Raw genomic sequence first — 18,472 nt, 5'->3', positions numbered from 1 at the left:
TTTTTTTTCAGCTTCCAGAAACAGACTATACATTTATCTATCCATTCAAAGCCCATATCCCAATTCTATAGCTACTTGCCATTTTCTGCCTTGACACTTGCATTTTGGTTGCACTTCAAGACTGGGGGAGGGAGATGAAGAGGGAGAAGCACTGCAGTGGCAGAAAACTGTGGTAAAGACAAGTACGTAGAGTATCTGCAAATAAATAGGTAAATGACAGCTTGCAGAGCTGGGCAAGTGATGGGACAGTCAGGTAAGGAATTACTGAATGGAAAGAAGTGGAAAAAACTATAAAAGAAATAATGATTTAGTCTTTGTTGAGAAGATCAGTTTTTCGTCTGTTAAAGGCAATGCACTCTATCTACTTTTCAGTAACTGAAGAAGTTGATGCAGTATGATCTGTTTTCTGACAAAGGAAATATTACACAGCTAGTAGCCTTCTATAAAAATCATGTAATCCTTTATATACAACCATATTAGTCAGTAGAGAAAGTATTAGTATTAAAGCACACACAAAATATATTAAGGCTATAGTCTGAACTAGATGTAGTTTACTCTCAGAGTAGTACCCAGTAATAGCACATAGCAATATTTGTACGTCAATTAAGTCATGCTTTTGAAAACCACTTCCTTTTCCTGGAGGAACTAGAAACCACATAAACCAACTGAGTAGAAGCGGATGGGAGGTCTGTTTGCCTGTCTCAAGTGACATCTTCATTTACAAGTACTGCAATACAGACAGAGTGCTTATGTGAGGCAAAACAAGAGTGCTGAAGATCTGAATTTCCCTACCGTATTTTGCTTTGTACCAGCTCTAGCTGTGGACTGAAAGACTTCCAATGATTGAAGAAAATATTTCTGTCCAGTTTTCAGTGAAGAAAATGCAGCTCACACACACTGGAATACTTCAACTCAAACAAAAGTTGACTAAGTGGATGCATTCCTCACTTGAACTGAAATTGCCAGAGATACACCTCTGTGTAAGGCCAGTGAGCTCCCACAGAGCACAAATAGAAATCTTAAACCTGCACAGACATTTTGCAGTGACTGTCTCACCTCAGTATGAGGAAGGGTCAGACTTTCTCTGGGAAATCCTACTGCTTCAGAAGTTTATGTCGCTACTGTTCTCATCTGGTTACCTCCCTTGTTGTGCATCATTTACTCCCTCTGGAAGTTTCCTCCACAGCAGATTAGCCAGAAAGGAACACATGCAGGTACTTCAGCCACTCTAGCTCCTGCCTCAGCCTCATGTGTTGCTGCACGAAGCTGAACTCAGGTAGAGGCACCTTGGCACCCAACACCTGCTTCCCCCTGCAATTCCTGCTGCTGGGACTGTGGCTTCAGGGAGAACACATGAGCACAGAAAGTGAAGCTTAAGCTGCTACAGACAGACGAACTAGAGAGACTTTTAACAGAGCCTCAAATGAAATAAACCACACAGCCAGAAGTGTGATTTTGCCAGTTCATAAGCACAGTGCATAACAGCAGTTTCTGCAAACATTATACCAGGCAGTGGTCAAATTAGTCAGTACCATTAACCCGCTGACAAAGGTCTGTGGCATAGTGGTGTTACAGAACAGAGCTCAAGATCAACACATCTTGCAAGTTTTTTTAATTTTAAAATCACAGAGTGAAAGAAAAAGGTGTACCTTATGACTCATGGACATGTGCTTCCCATACCGAAATGCCATATCCTGCATCTCAGCGCTATGCTTTGCTAGTTCCATTGCAGCCTGGCAGCTCTTTGCCAGCAAGGCACTATGTGACAGGAAAACCTGTTTTTTCCACGTAGATATTCCAATGTCATCTGTAAGACAGTTCTGCAAATGAAAGAAAGGTGAAAATGAAAACACCAAAACTGCAACTGTGACAGCTCATAGAAGTTAGCATTGTGGCAGAGCAAAGTGCAACATGTGGTAAGCAACAAATCTCTGGATGCCAAGGTGCTAAAGAGAAGTGCTTTTGGGGATAGGTAGAGAAAATTACCAGAATAAAAATGCCAGAAACTTCAACAAACAACATTTTCGTTTTCTGCTCAAAAAGAACGACAAACAAAATATGTGGAGTTGTCAACAGATTCCACATAGATCCTTTTCAAAATGACTTTATTATTACCTTGAACATTAACAGTTCATTATACTCCTTTCTGTGGTACTGGGGAGAAAAAAGAAAGCAGAAAGCAAACTATGTCTGTATTTCAGCCTCTTGCCAGGAACTAAGAACAAGCAATCCCAAACAAATGGGATGCCATCTCAGAAGTCACTATCGTTTCTTCTTTGCAGTGAAGAAAATAACAAACAAACAACACAACACTGGAGAAAGTATTGGAAGTGCATATGGAACTGCAATAGAAAGATGAAGGGGAGCGAAGGACTCGTACCTCTTCCTTTCCAGGAAAGACTGAAAGTATTTCAAAGTAAATAAATAAAACCGTGTTTTAGAAAAGTCAGGTATTAACTTTCCCAGAGGCCTGACAGAGATCTCAGTGATGTCTCTAGTGAACTTTGTCACCTTGACTCTAAGGTCAAAGATGCTCCACATTTCCCCATATCCTCTATATCTAAAACATTAATTTGAATTACTTCCTACAAAATGAAAACGGTGTTTTTCATTTTTCATTTCATCAGGCATATACATGTTAAAAAGTTGGTAATTTCTCAGTTCAGTCAAACCTACAGCATACACTAAACCAAAAAAAATCTCCAACATAAGAAGCATTTTCCTTCAAAGTGACGTCAATTAAATTACTTAGCAATGAGCACGTAGTAATTCTCCGTGACCCTATAGTTTTCTCACAAGGTATTATCTGTCATGAAATTGGTAACAAATGAAATAGAATCCATCCATTCAGCTCTAATTTTCCTCCCTTATGGATATCACCCAGAAGTGCTGCGTTACAAGGGAGAGGATAATTTGAGACTAATGGAAAAAGTAGGAGAATTCTGCAATGCCAAGTAACACAGTGCTGTATCAAAATTCCACTGCTTTCAGACATACTATTAACTTATACAAGGAATGTGAAGAACAGAGAAACCACATGTTTGCTATTATGTATTTGATAACTTACGAAGTCAAGCCTGAATTTTCCTCGTGTTTCATTTTACTGTTGTAATTTTGTTTTAATATCTTGACTCAGCTCAGAGCATGTGCAAATTCCCATGACTGGCAAAATGTCAAAATGAGCATTTAATTCAAGTAGTTTCCTATGTATCAAGTTATAGGTTCCTCCCCACCCCCCCACTCCCAACTCAGATATTCATTATCCATTTATTTTAAATTTAAAATCAGGAGCTCTTGGAAGATGCAACACAATCTTTGGCTTAACAACCAGTCTGCTCAGAGAAAGAACAGTATTTACTAAAATTTGCTGGATGATACTGGAAACTGGCAGTGATTTTTATAATTATTTGTTTTAAATCCAACCAAGACAAAAACATTCTTAAGGTATCCCTAAACAGTTCATGAAGTTAAAATATCTTTCAGAACATCCACAGGTTGAACACTTTAGCTTGCCTGAGCCCTTGAACAGTAAGAGAAATGCAGACTTTATCGAATAATGTAGGAACTGAAGCAGCTTAAACAGTCCTTCCATCTCAGTGCACATGAGGAAATTGATTCTATGGTCTTCGGAAGTGATTGCACAAGAAGCTCCTGTCCACTAGATGAGAACAATGTAAAACTTCATACATCTAAAATGGACATATAACTTCAAAAAATGATGAGAATCTGAGACATTAAAAAATATAGTTTTGAAGTCTTAAGTGCTGTGAATCCCTGGGTTACAGAAAGAAGCAAGGTCTAAAAATGAACTACGCTCATATGGATGTGACTTAGCATATAAGTTTGCAAGCCAAAATATAGCTGATTTTAGCCACAGAAAATCTTGTGATCACATACTTCTAAAGCTTCTGTTTGTTAAGAGAATAGAAGCAAACACAACCGTTCTTCAGCAAAATTTTCCTACAAACAAAATGGCACTTTTTCCCACAGACAGCTTTCATGCTATACAACTATCTGTCAACGACACTGTAGTCCTACACAGCTACCTATGTTAAGAGCTAAACATGACTATAAAACAACAAGGAAGAAATGAAACTAGTTCTTGTTTCAAGATGTTGTGAAATCTGAAGTAATGCTGATGTTTATTATCTTTATTAATTCTAGCTGTAGTGGACAGTGCTCAGACATTTGATGCCTACAGAGGGACCTCATTACAAAGTTCTGCCCTCAAGAAATGGGTCCAGATCCCCATCAACTCTCATGCTGTTTGTGCAGCAGAGGCTGGGTGAAGACAGCTGAATCCCTCACCATCCCTGAAAAAAGCAGTCAATTCCAGGTCCAGATACACTTTGAGGAGTGCTGGCATGGGAATGAAAATATCTGAAGCACCTTTGTCAATCACCACTTCTACTCCAGTTACGCTCAAGAAAAATGGTCCTCAAGGGTCAAACAGCAGGTTTGCTTTTCTTGCGAACATGTTTTGATAATTCACACCCACAATTTGAAAACTTCAAGAATCAGTGTTTTAAAAACTAATTTTTCAAAGCAGTAACTGGAAGAGGGAAATTAAGAACAGCTGAGGGTGCTCCCACTTTTATTAATGTCAAGGTCAGTTACTGTCTCGTGAGAAAGAAATTGGATAGTTGAGAGATTTTTTCTGTTAAACTATTTCTGCAATTTAAGTTCGGTCTGAAACAATCATCCCAGGCAACAGGAAAGGTAGAACTCTCAGAAAACAAACTTGCAGGACAAAATATGCAGTCATAGAGGGGCAGGTCTTCGTAGTTACGGTAACAAGTATCCCCAGTGCAAAAGTGGTTTGATTTGTCACACCAGAGAAAATGGTTATACGCAGTTCAGCTGAAAACATATTCAGAGAAACATGAATGAAAATTGTTTCTTAGAAGTGCACAAAATCGTATGCAAAAACAGGAAAGAGTAGAAGTCAGATATAGATCACATCAAGGGAAGCTTTATTTTAATCAATATGATGGCAGCTCTTTCTTAGCCATCTGCTGTCGCACAAAATGATCAAAATGTCTGAACAACTTTTATACCGAGCTTTATAGCTCAACTCTCAGCAGGCAAATAACCCACACAAACACTGAGAAATATTCTGAAATATTTCTACCATTTAAAAGTTTTACATTAGATAGTTCAAGAACGTCTATTTTACATAAGTAAAATCCAATACAGTTATGAATCTCTCTAACTACAGCAAGACCTTGCAAAACTTCTTGCATATGGTTCATACAAGCTTTAAACAGATGTATTCCTGCTTGCTGGACATGACAAGGCATCATTTATTGGTCTGTTAATATATGTCTTCTGTATTTTTGGAGAGAGTCTGCAAATGGGTCAATGGAGCATGCCAATTCTAACACTTCTTACTGTGACACAGGGTAAAAAAAAAAAAGTTGAAAAATTATAGTAAATTAAAATCTCTCTTCACATCTGTTACTTTTAAATCTCTATGGAAAAGCCTAGTATTTAAAGAACAAAAGAAATAAACAAGTAGCATTGGCCTTCTTTCCAGCTACGTTGTCCCCCCCTCTGACACATTCACCTATTCTTTCCACAGATGCTTTTTACTCAGATTCCATATTTTATCATTCCCTTTTGCCCTGCAAAAGGAACATATTAAAAAAAAAAAAAAAAGTAAGAGCTCTGACTGCTGCCCTACTAAAAGGTGGTTAGCATCACTCATAATTCATTTGATTTACCTTCTATAGTAAAATTTATAAGCAAATCCATTGCAGCATATACTCATAGCATTCCAGTTGATGAACACGTGTAGAATCCCAAAACACAGCTCCTCAAAGCAGGACTGGTGACCAAACATCAATGAAGAACAGGTATAGCCCAGTGCATATAGCCTATGCTTTGCAGGAAAATAAGTTTCTGTTCGATATTAGTCTAAGCCTGTTAATACCAATTAATTCACTATCTGGTACAATGAGTACTTGCTACAAAGAGATTTCTTTTTCATAATTGTTTTACATACTAATTCTACCCCATTTTCAAACAATTCAATTGAAAATTTCAAAAATACTTTATGGGAGCCAGAAGAATATCTTTGAAATAGTAATGTCTTATGTAACAGCCTCATTCTGATATTAAAAATGAGGTTTGGTAACGCACATCTAGCATCAGCTGGATAATTTGGAGGTAAGAAAAAAAGAACACTACAGTTTCCTATGGAAATCCATAATACCTTAAAAAACAGTCTGCCAAGTAATGTAGAAGATCCAACACACTCAAGTATTTGTTAAATGATCTGGGATATTAAGACAGAAGATTTCTGAAAGTGCAAAAGTATTCTGTGAGCTAGCAAACATTTCAGAAGCCTTCAGTATTCTAAAAGTACGAATTAGAGATCCAGCACAATGTTTTATTCTATTAAAAACAGACACTGTGACCATGAATGAGGGCTGTGTTAGGCAAATATAATCACTGCACTCACTAAGGGCATACACTTTTACTTCCAAATTAGAACTAGATGTAGTAGAGGCAGATGGGAAGCAGGAACGGTGTCCTTTAGTCACAGAATTTTGGGTTCTGACATGGGATTTAGCACAAAGCTGCAAAAATGTATAGCACTGCCCCTTCCTGCTCCAGTTTATAGTCCAGAACATCAGCTTAAGCCATTAATGCAATGCCTTCAACCACAGCATCTATATACTACTTGCAACAAAAGTGGCAGCCCTAATCTTTAGGTTGTGCTTGCAACCAAAGCCTATACTTTATAGGTAAGACTGCCACTGCAAGTAAGGATGAAAAGTTAAAACACTTAATCTTTATTTTCCCCCATTTTACGCAGATCTAATGACCCACTGTGAAGACCCAATCAAGAACAACCAAGCAGAACATGCTACAATGGGATGGCTGCAGGACTGCACGCAGTTTTACAGAGAGGGAAGTGGTAATGAGAGCTGTTGAATCATTATATCCGTTATACATCTTCAGTAGTAAATAAGATCAGCCTCGTCAGGTCAAAAGATCCTTTTAATTTTCCCGTAGGGTCATCCAAATGAAGCAAGCTGAAAATACGTTCTTGGATAAACACGAACTTAGGATCTCAAAGGGGAAAGGTGAATTTTGCTAAGTTATTTTTATCTGAAGTAAAAGATAAAAAATATATAGCAAAGCTCAAATAACTCAGTGCCAAACAAGAAATGAGTCCATTTTATGCTACTGAGAAGTTTTATAACAATTGTATTAAAGGCATACTTAACATAAGAACCACAACCTTCCTGCCTCAAAAAGAAAAAATAACGTGAAAAAACATCCTTCCACTTTTCTAAATTTAAGATATTCCCAGCAATGAAAATGTCATTACTAACATCCCTATGCCCCACTGTTAAAAAGAAAGTAAGCTTGACATTTGAGGCTTAGTTGCAGAATAGATTAAAGTATTCATCTTACCTCCAGGAAATGTCATTCAAATTTTGGTTTTGGTCAAATTGCAGTTGGTGATGGAAGGAAGATGCACAAAAGGTACAAATAAGACTAATAACCGACTTAGACCATTTTGCAATCTCTGCTAAAGAGATGGTCAGCATACGAATGGGACACTGCCACAGTAGAATAGCAAGAAAAGCAGCAGGGATACATCTAAATACACAACAAGAATCTACATTTCAGAAAGGACAAAATTAAAAAAAAAGAAAAAAAAAGATGCTACACTTCTTTGCTCTCGGTCTCAAGAAGTCACATACATTATAAAACTAAACGTCAGACACTGTCATGTAATTTTCAGTACCTACTATGCCATCATACAAATTATGTTTTGAATTAACTGTATTTCTCCTAAGGAAGGGTATACTGCACTTCCAGCTCCTGTTAGAATAAGTCACTAGAACAAAGTATTTTCTACTTGTAATTGGGCCAGGATATGCAAACACCATGCAGCTGTACTTAGTGTATCTCACACTTCCTCTGCAATCTACACCTGGAGTGCTTCAGTACTGCAATAGAAAACAATTATTTTCAAGCTCCTCTAAGATGATATAATTGTGTCAGAATTGTCAGCTCGACAATTTGCCAAATGAAGAAAAAGAAGAGTTTGACCTTCTGTGATGGCAGGAGCCCAAAAGAGTCCTCAACACCTCTCATTTATACAGTGCACATTGTTTTAATACAGTCTCATTGATGAAATCAACGAGTAGAGCTTTATTCCTACCCATAAAAGTAGCTGTTGCTCTTCTAAATACAGTGTACCTGAGGTTTAGTTGTATTTAGAAAACTGCCTGAACACAGAAAATACAAGTTAACTTCTTTGCAAAGATCTCAGAGATACCATCTACTTTACTGTAAAACCTCCAGCGCAGTCCTTGCAAGCAGGCTGGAGTGCTGCTTACTCATACATCTAACCCAGAAGGTGCAGGAGCACTGTGAAGTGCTCAGTGTTGCTCCCACACCTCCACCGTGGAGAGGTGCCAGGGGATGGCTCCATGCACATTGTCCCTTGCCTGCAGCCTCCAGCATAGCTCTCTTGCTAGAGGCCCTCACCTCCTCAGAGGGAATTGCTCAGTAGACCAGTGTGAGCGCTCCCTGCTAACTGGTTTTAGCTAGAAGAAGACGGATAAGCTGTAGCAAGGTTGGTTGAAGTAACATGCCTCCATTGTATGCAACACCTTCTGTGGCCCAGCTATAGCACATCCACAGCCTGATGCTCTCTGCTTTGCCCACTGTGGTTTTGCCTGGTGTAGAGCTGCCAATGCAGGTGCCTACTGTGGCAGTAACCTGCATGAGCTGATGATGATTTATTTTGCTGCATACTGCAACACGGCAATAGAAAGCCAGAACAGCAACCTGAATACACAACGCATACAAATGTATTCATAAACTTCTGCCATCTTATACACTGAACATTAAGACACAAGTGTCTGAGGCAAACTAGGCACATGAGAAAACATCAGAAGAAATAAAACTATATACTGCAGTAGATTTTAGGATACGTATTTACATACACACATTCCTGATCGTTGCCATACTTTGAAAACTTGCTATTTAAGACCTGCAGAGGTTATGACAATTTTAAATTATCAATGTTTGCACATGCTAAGATACAGGCAATACAAAATGGAACTCAGTTTTGCTCCAACATCTTGCTCAAGCCAACTTACTTCATGTAAGTTTTTTGTATCTCTATAAATTTCCTTAAATATTCTACTAAAGACAAAAGCACCCAGATCTGATTTGCTAGATATTCATTATGGTTCTTGCCACACAAATTAAAACGCCAGACAGTGACACAGGACATCTACAATTGCCCTTGAAGAGAGAAATGATTCTTTGGTGTGAAACACTGACAGCCACTGTCTCTGCCCACACCGACTCTGTAATACATGCACATGATCTACAGTGGAGAAAAGTGCAGTACTACATTTCTAACTCCTCAGCACAAAACAGATGTTCAAGTTATCAAACTTAAACACTGAAAAAAGAACACACTGAAGCATTTCTGGAAAGGTTCAGTGTTCACAGGTGCCACAGTGACGTTACTGCTGAACCTCGCTGTGACTGCAGATCATTCTCGTCCTCCCCCTTCCTCTTCCGTTCCAAACAGATTAAAAAGTTGCAGCATTTACTGTAGTCACATTAATATCACCAAATGTCTCAAGCATGTAAAATTACTGAAATTCTTACCTCAGATGATCTTGAATTTTCATAGTAGATACCTTGAACTAAATCACCAATGGCACTTGATATGAGTTCCACAACCTGTAAAAGAAAAGGAGAAAAAAAAAAAACAACCAGGCTTACATCTTTTCCAGTAAATTTAGTCATAATTAAAGAAAAGCTACTGCCAGATTTCCAGAGAGGTAAATGGTTTACAACTTCCTTTGCAGAAAGCTGGATGTGAAGGACTGCAGGACTTACCAGGATATATTCTGCATAAGCACGACCCTTTCTCCCTGCTAAAGCCTGTACTGCCGTAACTCTTCTATCAAAGTTTTAAGTAATACATAAAATCCAATATTAAAAAATAATAGTAATGAGAAGGGATAGTAATATATAAAACCCAAGATTTTTAAAGAGGTATTAAAAAAAAAAGGATAAAAAAAATTGGAGTATGAACTATGGAGTGTATTCACAGGACATTCACAGGGCTCCCAAATCCCAGTTCATGAATATAAGACAATACCTCATCCCGGCTTAGTTTTGTTTTTGTTGTTCTTTTTTTTCCTGCCAAGTAAATACTTCACAATAGCTCTCATTGGGAGCTGTTAAAATTCTAATCTTCGCGGCTAATACAGAAAAGTCAGAATCCATAGAAAGGTAACCTTTCAAATGTGATCATTTGGTATTCGGGTGTCCTGGGAACGCACTGTGGATGCATTTAGCGCATGGCCTGAGGCTCAGCTGTACCACATACTCTGGAAGTCTGCAACACGGGAATGATTAAATCAGATTTATCAATCTGTATTATCTTCAGGGTTCAGACTTTTTATTTTATTCAAGTGAAGCCTAAAAATCTGAACTTGATCCAGAATGTAAAACAAGCATTCCATGGTCTCCCTGGAACTACTGTACGATTTAGAGTTGTGCACATGAACTGTCTTAATTGGAACAAAATACTCAGATTTACTGTAAAATTAAATGCAGGCATTTCAAATAAGCACACCTTAAGGCTACCCCTGTAGTTTTAATTTCCTGAATGCTTCATTTCCTATGCATATGATTCTATATCTGATTCCCCTTTTTGCTTCCTAAATTCAGCCTCATTCTTATTGAATTAAAAGATTTAGTTTCAGTTTTTATCATTCTTGTAACTGAACACAAGAAGTCAAATGATAAAACCCCTAACAGAAAGATATTTTAACATTTAGGCAGACTTTATTTGATAATACAAACACATTTGCTTGCTAGTTTTCAGTACTAGCAGAAAGGTTGTGGGTTTTTTTTTTTTTTAAGGCTGGTTCATATACATATTCATACCCACAGAGCAAGCGCTAACTTTAGAAATGCTGCTGATTAAAAGTCATGTTTTTTCTTGCAATGCATATGGGTTAATTTGGAAGACCTATAAAAACAGCCTAAAAAAAAAAAAATCACATTGCCCTTTAGGAAACTAGATACCTAAGAATTATTGTAGCAATATGAACTGCAGAGGAACTGAAAGGACAATGATCCTACAGTGTTACCAGATGTGTTGAGTTATTTAAGTGGGGAACAGAGAAAATGAGGGCTTTTTTTTTTCTTCTTCTTCTTTTTTTTTCTTTCTTTTTTTTTTTTTTAAAGGTATCAGATAAGCACTATTCCCAAATCCAGGAGGATTGAGTATCGCCAATAGGTCTATGAAAGTCTGTAACAAAATGCCCAAGATCAGATTGTATTACAGTTTATACAAGCAACATCCCAAGATTCTTCTGATGGCTAGGACACATAATACAGATCAATCACTCGCTAAAAAATGTTATGGTTTGTGAAACAGTCTGAGCTCAGAGACCTACACTGGTAATACGAAGAGGAATTTACAAAGACACTGAGTCCTACTCTAAATGTCAAAGTGATAGTATGAACTTTTAACAATGCATCTGGCTCTGGATAACTAGACCTTTTCCTCTCTCTCCTGAAACTCTAGACCGAGCAAGACCCTGTTTTGGGGTTTCTTCTTTCCATCTCTCTTCTCTTTTTAGTGCAACTCTACTCTCAAAGGCAATTTTAACTGACTTTAAAACAATCTCAGTGAAAACATTTGTGAACAATTGTACCTCTTCCTCTCATAGTTTATAAAACATCTTCAGAGAATTACATATTTACTATTTAGAAGATTCTATATATTAAACACAGTTAGGTCTTCAGTAACATATTCTCACTAAACGCTAGAGTTTAATAACAGCAATACTTCCTTTCTTTCCAAATCTCTCCTTTTCTCTCACAAATTATTTTTCTAAGGTAAACGCAAGGCCATACAGATCATTACCAGGAATGAAGTTCCAGTTTCAAGAGCACAGTGGGATGCTTGCATGAATCTCTGTTACTTCATCGCCCCTTAATCTGATCTATGAAAAGTATCTGCTACATAACATCAGTGGCCTGGGGTCTTGGGTGCTGGAGAATGCAATGAAAAATGTGGAAAATAGGTATTTTTCCTCCGTGTCCCAAACTGACAAAGAGGAAGAAAGATTATTACAGATTCAGTAGTACTCATGTGGTCAATGATACGCTGACTTGTTCTTCCTTAGCATTATTCATCAGAAAATTTGAAAGCAATCAAAATCCACTGTAAAATTTATTTCCTCCTGTTTTATATAAGAGAAAAAGAACAACAGGGAATTGATTTTCCCCCGAGTTGTGTAATATGCCAGTGGAGGAGCAGAAAACAGTATCCAGGTCACCTCTGTTCTCATCTGTGCTTTTGTCTGACCAGTGTCCTGCTCAGCTCTTCGACATTTCTAAGAAGCAAGTTTAAGGAGTAGGAAAGGTAGATGAAAATCACATGCTCCAAACTGTTTTCCTTCTGTTATCATTTGAAGGTTGAGCTCCATTTTGAAGAACTTCAAAAGACTGGGAAAGAGAAGAAAGAACTGCCAGAACTAGTGCTTCAAAACAGCAGGATCTCTACAGACCAAAGGCAGGCTATTCATAGTCTCTCTCCCCACTATTTTTCACTCTTCTATGCATTTCTGAGAAGCCAAGTCCCCCTTAGGTACTAGAGGTGTGGAGGAGTAGCTTTGTATTGACAGAAAACAAATTTCCACTCCATATTTTGTTTTCCATTCTGCATCAGTATTACCTAAAGTGGTACCTTCTCTGCTCATCAAAGAGTGAGGAGGCCTAGTAGCAAACCAGGGGCTGGCCAAGGATTTGCAGGTGACAAGTTAAAGATATTGTAGATCATTTCACACTCTTAACACATTTTGTGCAAGTTTTGCCAGTTTTTTTTCCTTCTTTTTCCTTTTTTTTTTCTTCTTTTTTTTCCCCCTTAAGTAGAACCAAAGACATTTTGTAGAGATGTGATGGTCATAGCCAGAGGGCTGTAGTCAATGGCTCTATCTCCAGGTAGAGGCTGGTGACAAGTGGTGTCCCTTGGGAACCTGTCATGGGACCAGTGCTCTTCAATATCTTTATCAACAACATAGAGAGATGAATTTAGTGCACACTGGCCTGGTTTTATGAAGATTCCATATCATGACATCACGCAGCAAGCTGTTTGGTGTTGGAGCAAAGCACAGGGGAACTGCACTTCCTGGGTCTAAGCTCTGGCAGTCTCAGCTATTCTCACAAGGGTTCCAGCTCTGTGAGATGTGGATACACTGAGTAGAGACAAACTAAAGTTTCCCAGAAATCTCCAGTACTCCCCATGTGATTTCCAAATCTGGGTGATGAGACAGAGCTCTCTGTCCTTCTAGGAGGCCAGGTGTGAGTGCCGGCCGATAAGGACTTGGACTCTCTCTCTTTCCTCCTGTTTTCAGTTCATTTGATTTATTATTCTTAATTACTCTGTATTATCTAACATTCCTTTTAATAAATTAGTTCCCTTATCTCTGACAAGTTGTTTTTTCCCTATTTCCCCTCACTTCTCCCATGGGGAGATAGAGGTGCTGCACAATTAACCCTTCAAGGCTTGACAGCACGCTCAGCAAGACTGTAGACTAAACTAAGCTCAGTGGTACAGTTGATGCAATAGAAGCAAGGGATGCCATCCACAGGGACCTGGACAAGCCTGAAAAATGGCCCCAAATCAGCAATGCCGGATATGTATACGGACTGGGAGAAGAGCTCTTTGGGAGCAGCCCTGCAGAGAAGGTCTTGGAGAGTATGGCTGACGAAAAGCTTGACACAGGCCATCAGTTCACCATGAACACAGGGAAAAGAAATACATGGATAAAGTTAGAATATTCCCTACTATCTAGACAGAGAAAGTGTATGACATGGCATAAATTCTGGACATAAGCATGAGCTGCCTGATTCCATAGCAAAGTAGAGCTCACATTCTAACTTCTTTGATGCAACTACAAATAGGCTAGAAATCTGTGCTGTGTTTCAAAACCAGGAGAGGTCTGTAGGTTTGAAGACGAGAGGTTTGGTGAAACGTATTTCAGCCTTTTTTTGGTGCAGTAATTTATTTGTTAAAAATGCATAGCTTTAACTCTTCAAAGTTCTTTAAATTTACTTTAAGTTCTGTCTCTCAAGCTTAGGTGTTGACTGAAAAAATACAACACAGTGGTTGTAATTTTCCTGGTGGTTCAAGAAATGCTTGGGATGTTCCAACAACCGCACACTGAAACTCCTCTCTCCCTTTCCTGAACTCAGACAAAATCTTTCCAATAGGTCACTCGTGGCCAACCTATAAGATAGTTCAGGATCCATAATTCTCAAATTATTCTCTGTACACAGTGACAAAGAATAGGGCCAAGTATTCATTGACAAAGGAGGAGCAGCCCAGTTCTTGCTTCCAGTGCCCACAAAAAAACAACCATGTATTTTGATTAAAGTGAAATTAAAACAAGAATGAGTGCAGAGAAATCTCAGAGTATAAGACATTTTTTGGTAGGACTAGAATGCTTTCTTCAGAAGTTAGAAGATGTGACAAACTTCTTCAAATATAGTAAAAGAAAAAAAAAAGGATCTTGAGCCACGCTCATTCTTCACAGGAGTTCTGAACACACTGGATGAAAAGAAGGCATTACTGCCATCAGCTTAGCAACACAAGCACTCATCTTTGAAATATTTTTTTCAAGTTCACTGCAACACAACACTGAATAGATATATTTTTTTCCAATTTCCCTAGTTTAAAATCAGAATGAATTTGAGTTCCATTCATGTTTTTTAATTTTAGTTTTTTTAAATTCAGCAGCTGAACTGGAATTGATTAAACAGATTATTTAGAAGAAGCAGCATAGTATCTCTCCAGACTCAAACAGATATTTTCAAGGGGAACGTCAGAGAAAAGATGAAGCTTTCGGGGAGAAATGGGAAACAGTAGATGGGAGAACACAACAGGTACGTCTTCATTCCTCATCCTTCCCAATTCCTATTTGAAAAAATTCTGTAGCTTTGCCAACTTCCTTTCAAGAAGAGCCACGAGTTCTTCTTTTCATTCTCAGTCTCCCTCTGTCTCTTTGGGCTGCTGATCTTGAAATGATACTCTTTCCTTAGACATCTGCTGTAACAGACCCTACCCCTTGCTGCTGATGAACTAAACTGAAGATGTTGCAAGACTTCACCATCCAAGTAAATAAGAAAATCGTATAGTCAAGAAACATGAAATATAAGGATGGAAGTTCCTTCAACTTACCTTTGACTATATTGCTATTTTTTTCTCCTCTCAAAACAAGTGTTAATTTTTGGAAATATTTCACACAAAAAAATTCAATGAAAAGTTCTTAAAAATCAAATATTCTCCTGCATTTGACATAGACACACTGCCACACTAAGAAGCTACAGATGAAACTCAGTAAGCAGGTGAAATTGGATTTTGATTGTTCAATAATATCTAAAAAAGGGGAGCAAAAACTCTAAGGAATGCCAACAATACTGAAATTTAATTTTCTTTCCTGGTAATCTCCTGAAACGTCATTAGTCATACATGTAGAGATGCATGCCAGCTGAAAGATTTTATGTTATCTTTATTGTACCCTATTGGATTTACTGTTTGAGCTTTTTTCTTTCTTTCTTTTTATTTTTTTTAAGCAGCCACTCTTCCTGTTGAAGCACATGAAAAGGACTCCTCACAGCCATCTGCTTTCTAAACAAACTTTAGATGCTCTTTGAAAACAGATTTATAGTTTTCTTCACTCTATTAACAATGAAGGAAGAAAAATACAAGATACAAAGTACACACATCACCCACACACACAACTTGATAAAAAAGGTACTTCCTAGCCATAAGTATATACATTTGTATTCATACTCAAAACAATACATAGATGCTCAAAATAAATATCAGCAGTCAATTCAAACATTGTTAATATTTTTAATACATCAGTTTATCTTGAGGATTTTCCACAATGTTAAGTGACTCCTTTTTATACTGATGTAACACTAACCACAGAAGGGGTTTACACAAGCACAGAGACTTTCGGTGCATAATTCAGTTATTTTCCTTAACGATAACAAAACTAATAGAAGAAATGTTGCTATCTCTTCCCTGCCTTCAATTGGTTTCTTACACAGTATACTAATATCTTCAGAAATCTTTACATATCTTCACACTGAAGCACTCAGCCATCTATTATTGAGTGACTCGGGTTAAAGAAGTATGTGATTTCTTCAACTTGACCTTTTTGGAAGGGGTATCTATTTCACTGCATGTCTTACATATAAAAACAGTGAACAAAGATGGTACTGGGACTACGGGGCTCTGTAGCATTAAAACCCTCCTGATCAATAAATGATGCAAGAGAGCATGGTTGGAAAAACACTATGCCATGCTGGGGCAGTCATGCTGGGGCAGACAACCATTACAGCTGAGTGTTTTCACAAATAAACTGTGGATTAAACTGAACAAAAAAATGTTTTTTGATCAACTTCAGGTTGACAAAAATGATTAGCTGCAAGTGGTATTAACTATTTTGCATAGACTATGTCTGAATAGATGTGGATCAGAAGCAATATCATGTAGCAGCTGACAGATGGAATCAACTAAACCAAGCTGCAGATGTTTGTTAAACTAGCAAATCAACAGCCTGCTCTGATGTACCAGGAGCAGAAATCAGATTCTTGAAGTGAAATGATGCTGAACTTCGAAATGCTATTATTAACCAGCAGTTCCTGTCAATCCAAAAATTAAATCCTGTTGTTAGCCACCAGAAGTGTTTCGTTTAAAAATGCAATTAATTTATTTACAAAATTGCTATCATATTATGTACTTAACTGCATTATTGCAGTAAAACCCTTCCTGATGTAAAGACACTAACCAAAAATTTCTTCACTCTGGGAAGGTCTGCTTCAGAGCCTAGCATTCCTGCAGCTCAAGAAGAGGGAAGGATACTTAATCTATCGGGTGATACTTACAACATACGTTTCTTCCTAGCAGTACACTGTGTAAAAACATCTGCAGGGAGGGAGTGAAAAAAAACAGAGCCAAATTCTTCTCAGTGGTGCCTAGTGAAAGGATGAGGTGATGGGCACAAATTAAAACACATGAAATTCCATCTAGACACAGGATAACACTTTACAGTAAGGGCAGTCAAACACTGGAACAGGCCGCCCAAAGGGGCTGTCTCCATCAGGAGACAAAACTCCAAACCCCAGCTGGACATGGCTCTGCTGGGAGACTCACTCTGGGTGCTCCCATTTGAGTCCAGGGCTTGGTCTAGATGACATCCATAGGTCCCTTTCAACCACAACCACTCTGTGACAGTAGCAGCTGTCTGAGAAGGACCACAGCTGATTTTGCATATGCACATCTGCAGCACAAGTAACAATAAGAATTTTCTCTTTAAAGAAAGAAAAGTAGCACTACAAAGCAGATGCTAAATACTCTCTTAGGGCTAAATATTAGTGTATGCCCTGGGAAGAGATTTCCCTTCCATGAATAGCCAGGCTATTGGGAGATTAAGACAGGCAATCCAGACAAATCTTACATTTCTATCAGTATTGCTCAGTACTGAATTGCAAATGAATCACCATAAAAATCTAATTTCACTTTTTAAAAGCATACTCTTTACTGCAGTTGTACTTCAGGTGGACATCCGACTTTATGCTGTCACTTTCAGTTTTGCAAAATCATTTTTAACTGTGTTGTTAGAAATTAATAAAAGTCCACCTCTGGAACAAATGCATCCTAAGATCCCACCCAAACAAAGATGAGTGTCAAAACGCATTAAGTTCTCAGTCAAAAAAGGCTCTTTGAGAAGATACTGTCAGTACAGTATCTCACCACAAGCAGATTTGATCGCTATTCACCGCACTACATACTCTCAATATGAATCTTCTATTACAGTTAATAAACAGGCTTTAAATAAAGCCAAGAAAACAGAACTTGTGGTATTCCACTGTTTGAGCTATAGAAAAAATGAAGGTGATATGCAAATATCACTCACTGAGGACATCACCTCCTGCAGTTTTATGAAAAAATCTACTTTCATTTCATAATTTCTGTGTGAACTAAAGCTTTTTAGCATTGAACTCGCCTGTGATGATTATTCATGGCAGTAGAGGAAAAGCTGCACTGAACATCCATGCTTTAAGAAACCTGGACGGTGACAATATCATTTTAGTGCCAGTTCTCTTCACTGTTTTTATAAATGATCTGGATGTAGGACTCAAGTGCATACTAAGTAAGTTTGCAGATGATAGTAAACTGGGAGGAGCTGCTGACTTCCCTGAGGGCTGAGAGGCCTTGTAGAGAGAGATCTTGACAAACCCGGGTGCTGGGCAAGCATCAACCACAAGTTTAACAAGTGCAAGTGCTGGATTCTGCAGCTGGGATGCAGCAACCCCTGTGATATATTTTTGGCAAAGATCTTCAATCTCAGACTTGATGATTCACAGCAACATCTATGAGAATGTACTT

The 18,472-nt window shown here is 38.1% G+C and overlaps 1 protein-coding gene across 1 annotated transcript in view; it reads right to left on the bottom strand.

Annotated features, from left to right (window-relative positions):
- The window catches only part of PDSS2 (prenyl (decaprenyl) diphosphate synthase, subunit 2), a 114,000-nt gene that overhangs the window by 16,671 nt on the left and 78,857 nt on the right, over window positions 1–18,472 (bottom strand). Inside the window, exons 4-5 of the mRNA NM_001318441.2 lie at window positions 9,652–9,726; window positions 1,650–1,820 (exon numbers count right to left, since the gene is read on the bottom strand). Coding sequence (NP_001305370.2) covers window positions 1,650–1,820; window positions 9,652–9,726 — 246 coding nt within the window. The remainder of the gene's footprint in view (window positions 1–1,649; window positions 1,821–9,651; window positions 9,727–18,472) is intronic.

The sequence above is a fragment of the Gallus gallus genome, chromosome 3 (genome assembly GCF_016699485.2).
Source record: "Gallus gallus isolate bGalGal1 chromosome 3, bGalGal1.mat.broiler.GRCg7b, whole genome shotgun sequence".
Taxonomy (NCBI): domain Eukaryota; kingdom Metazoa; phylum Chordata; class Aves; order Galliformes; family Phasianidae; genus Gallus; species Gallus gallus.
Note: the sequence above shows the minus strand (reverse complement) of the source record. Positions and strands in the feature narration are given on the sequence as shown.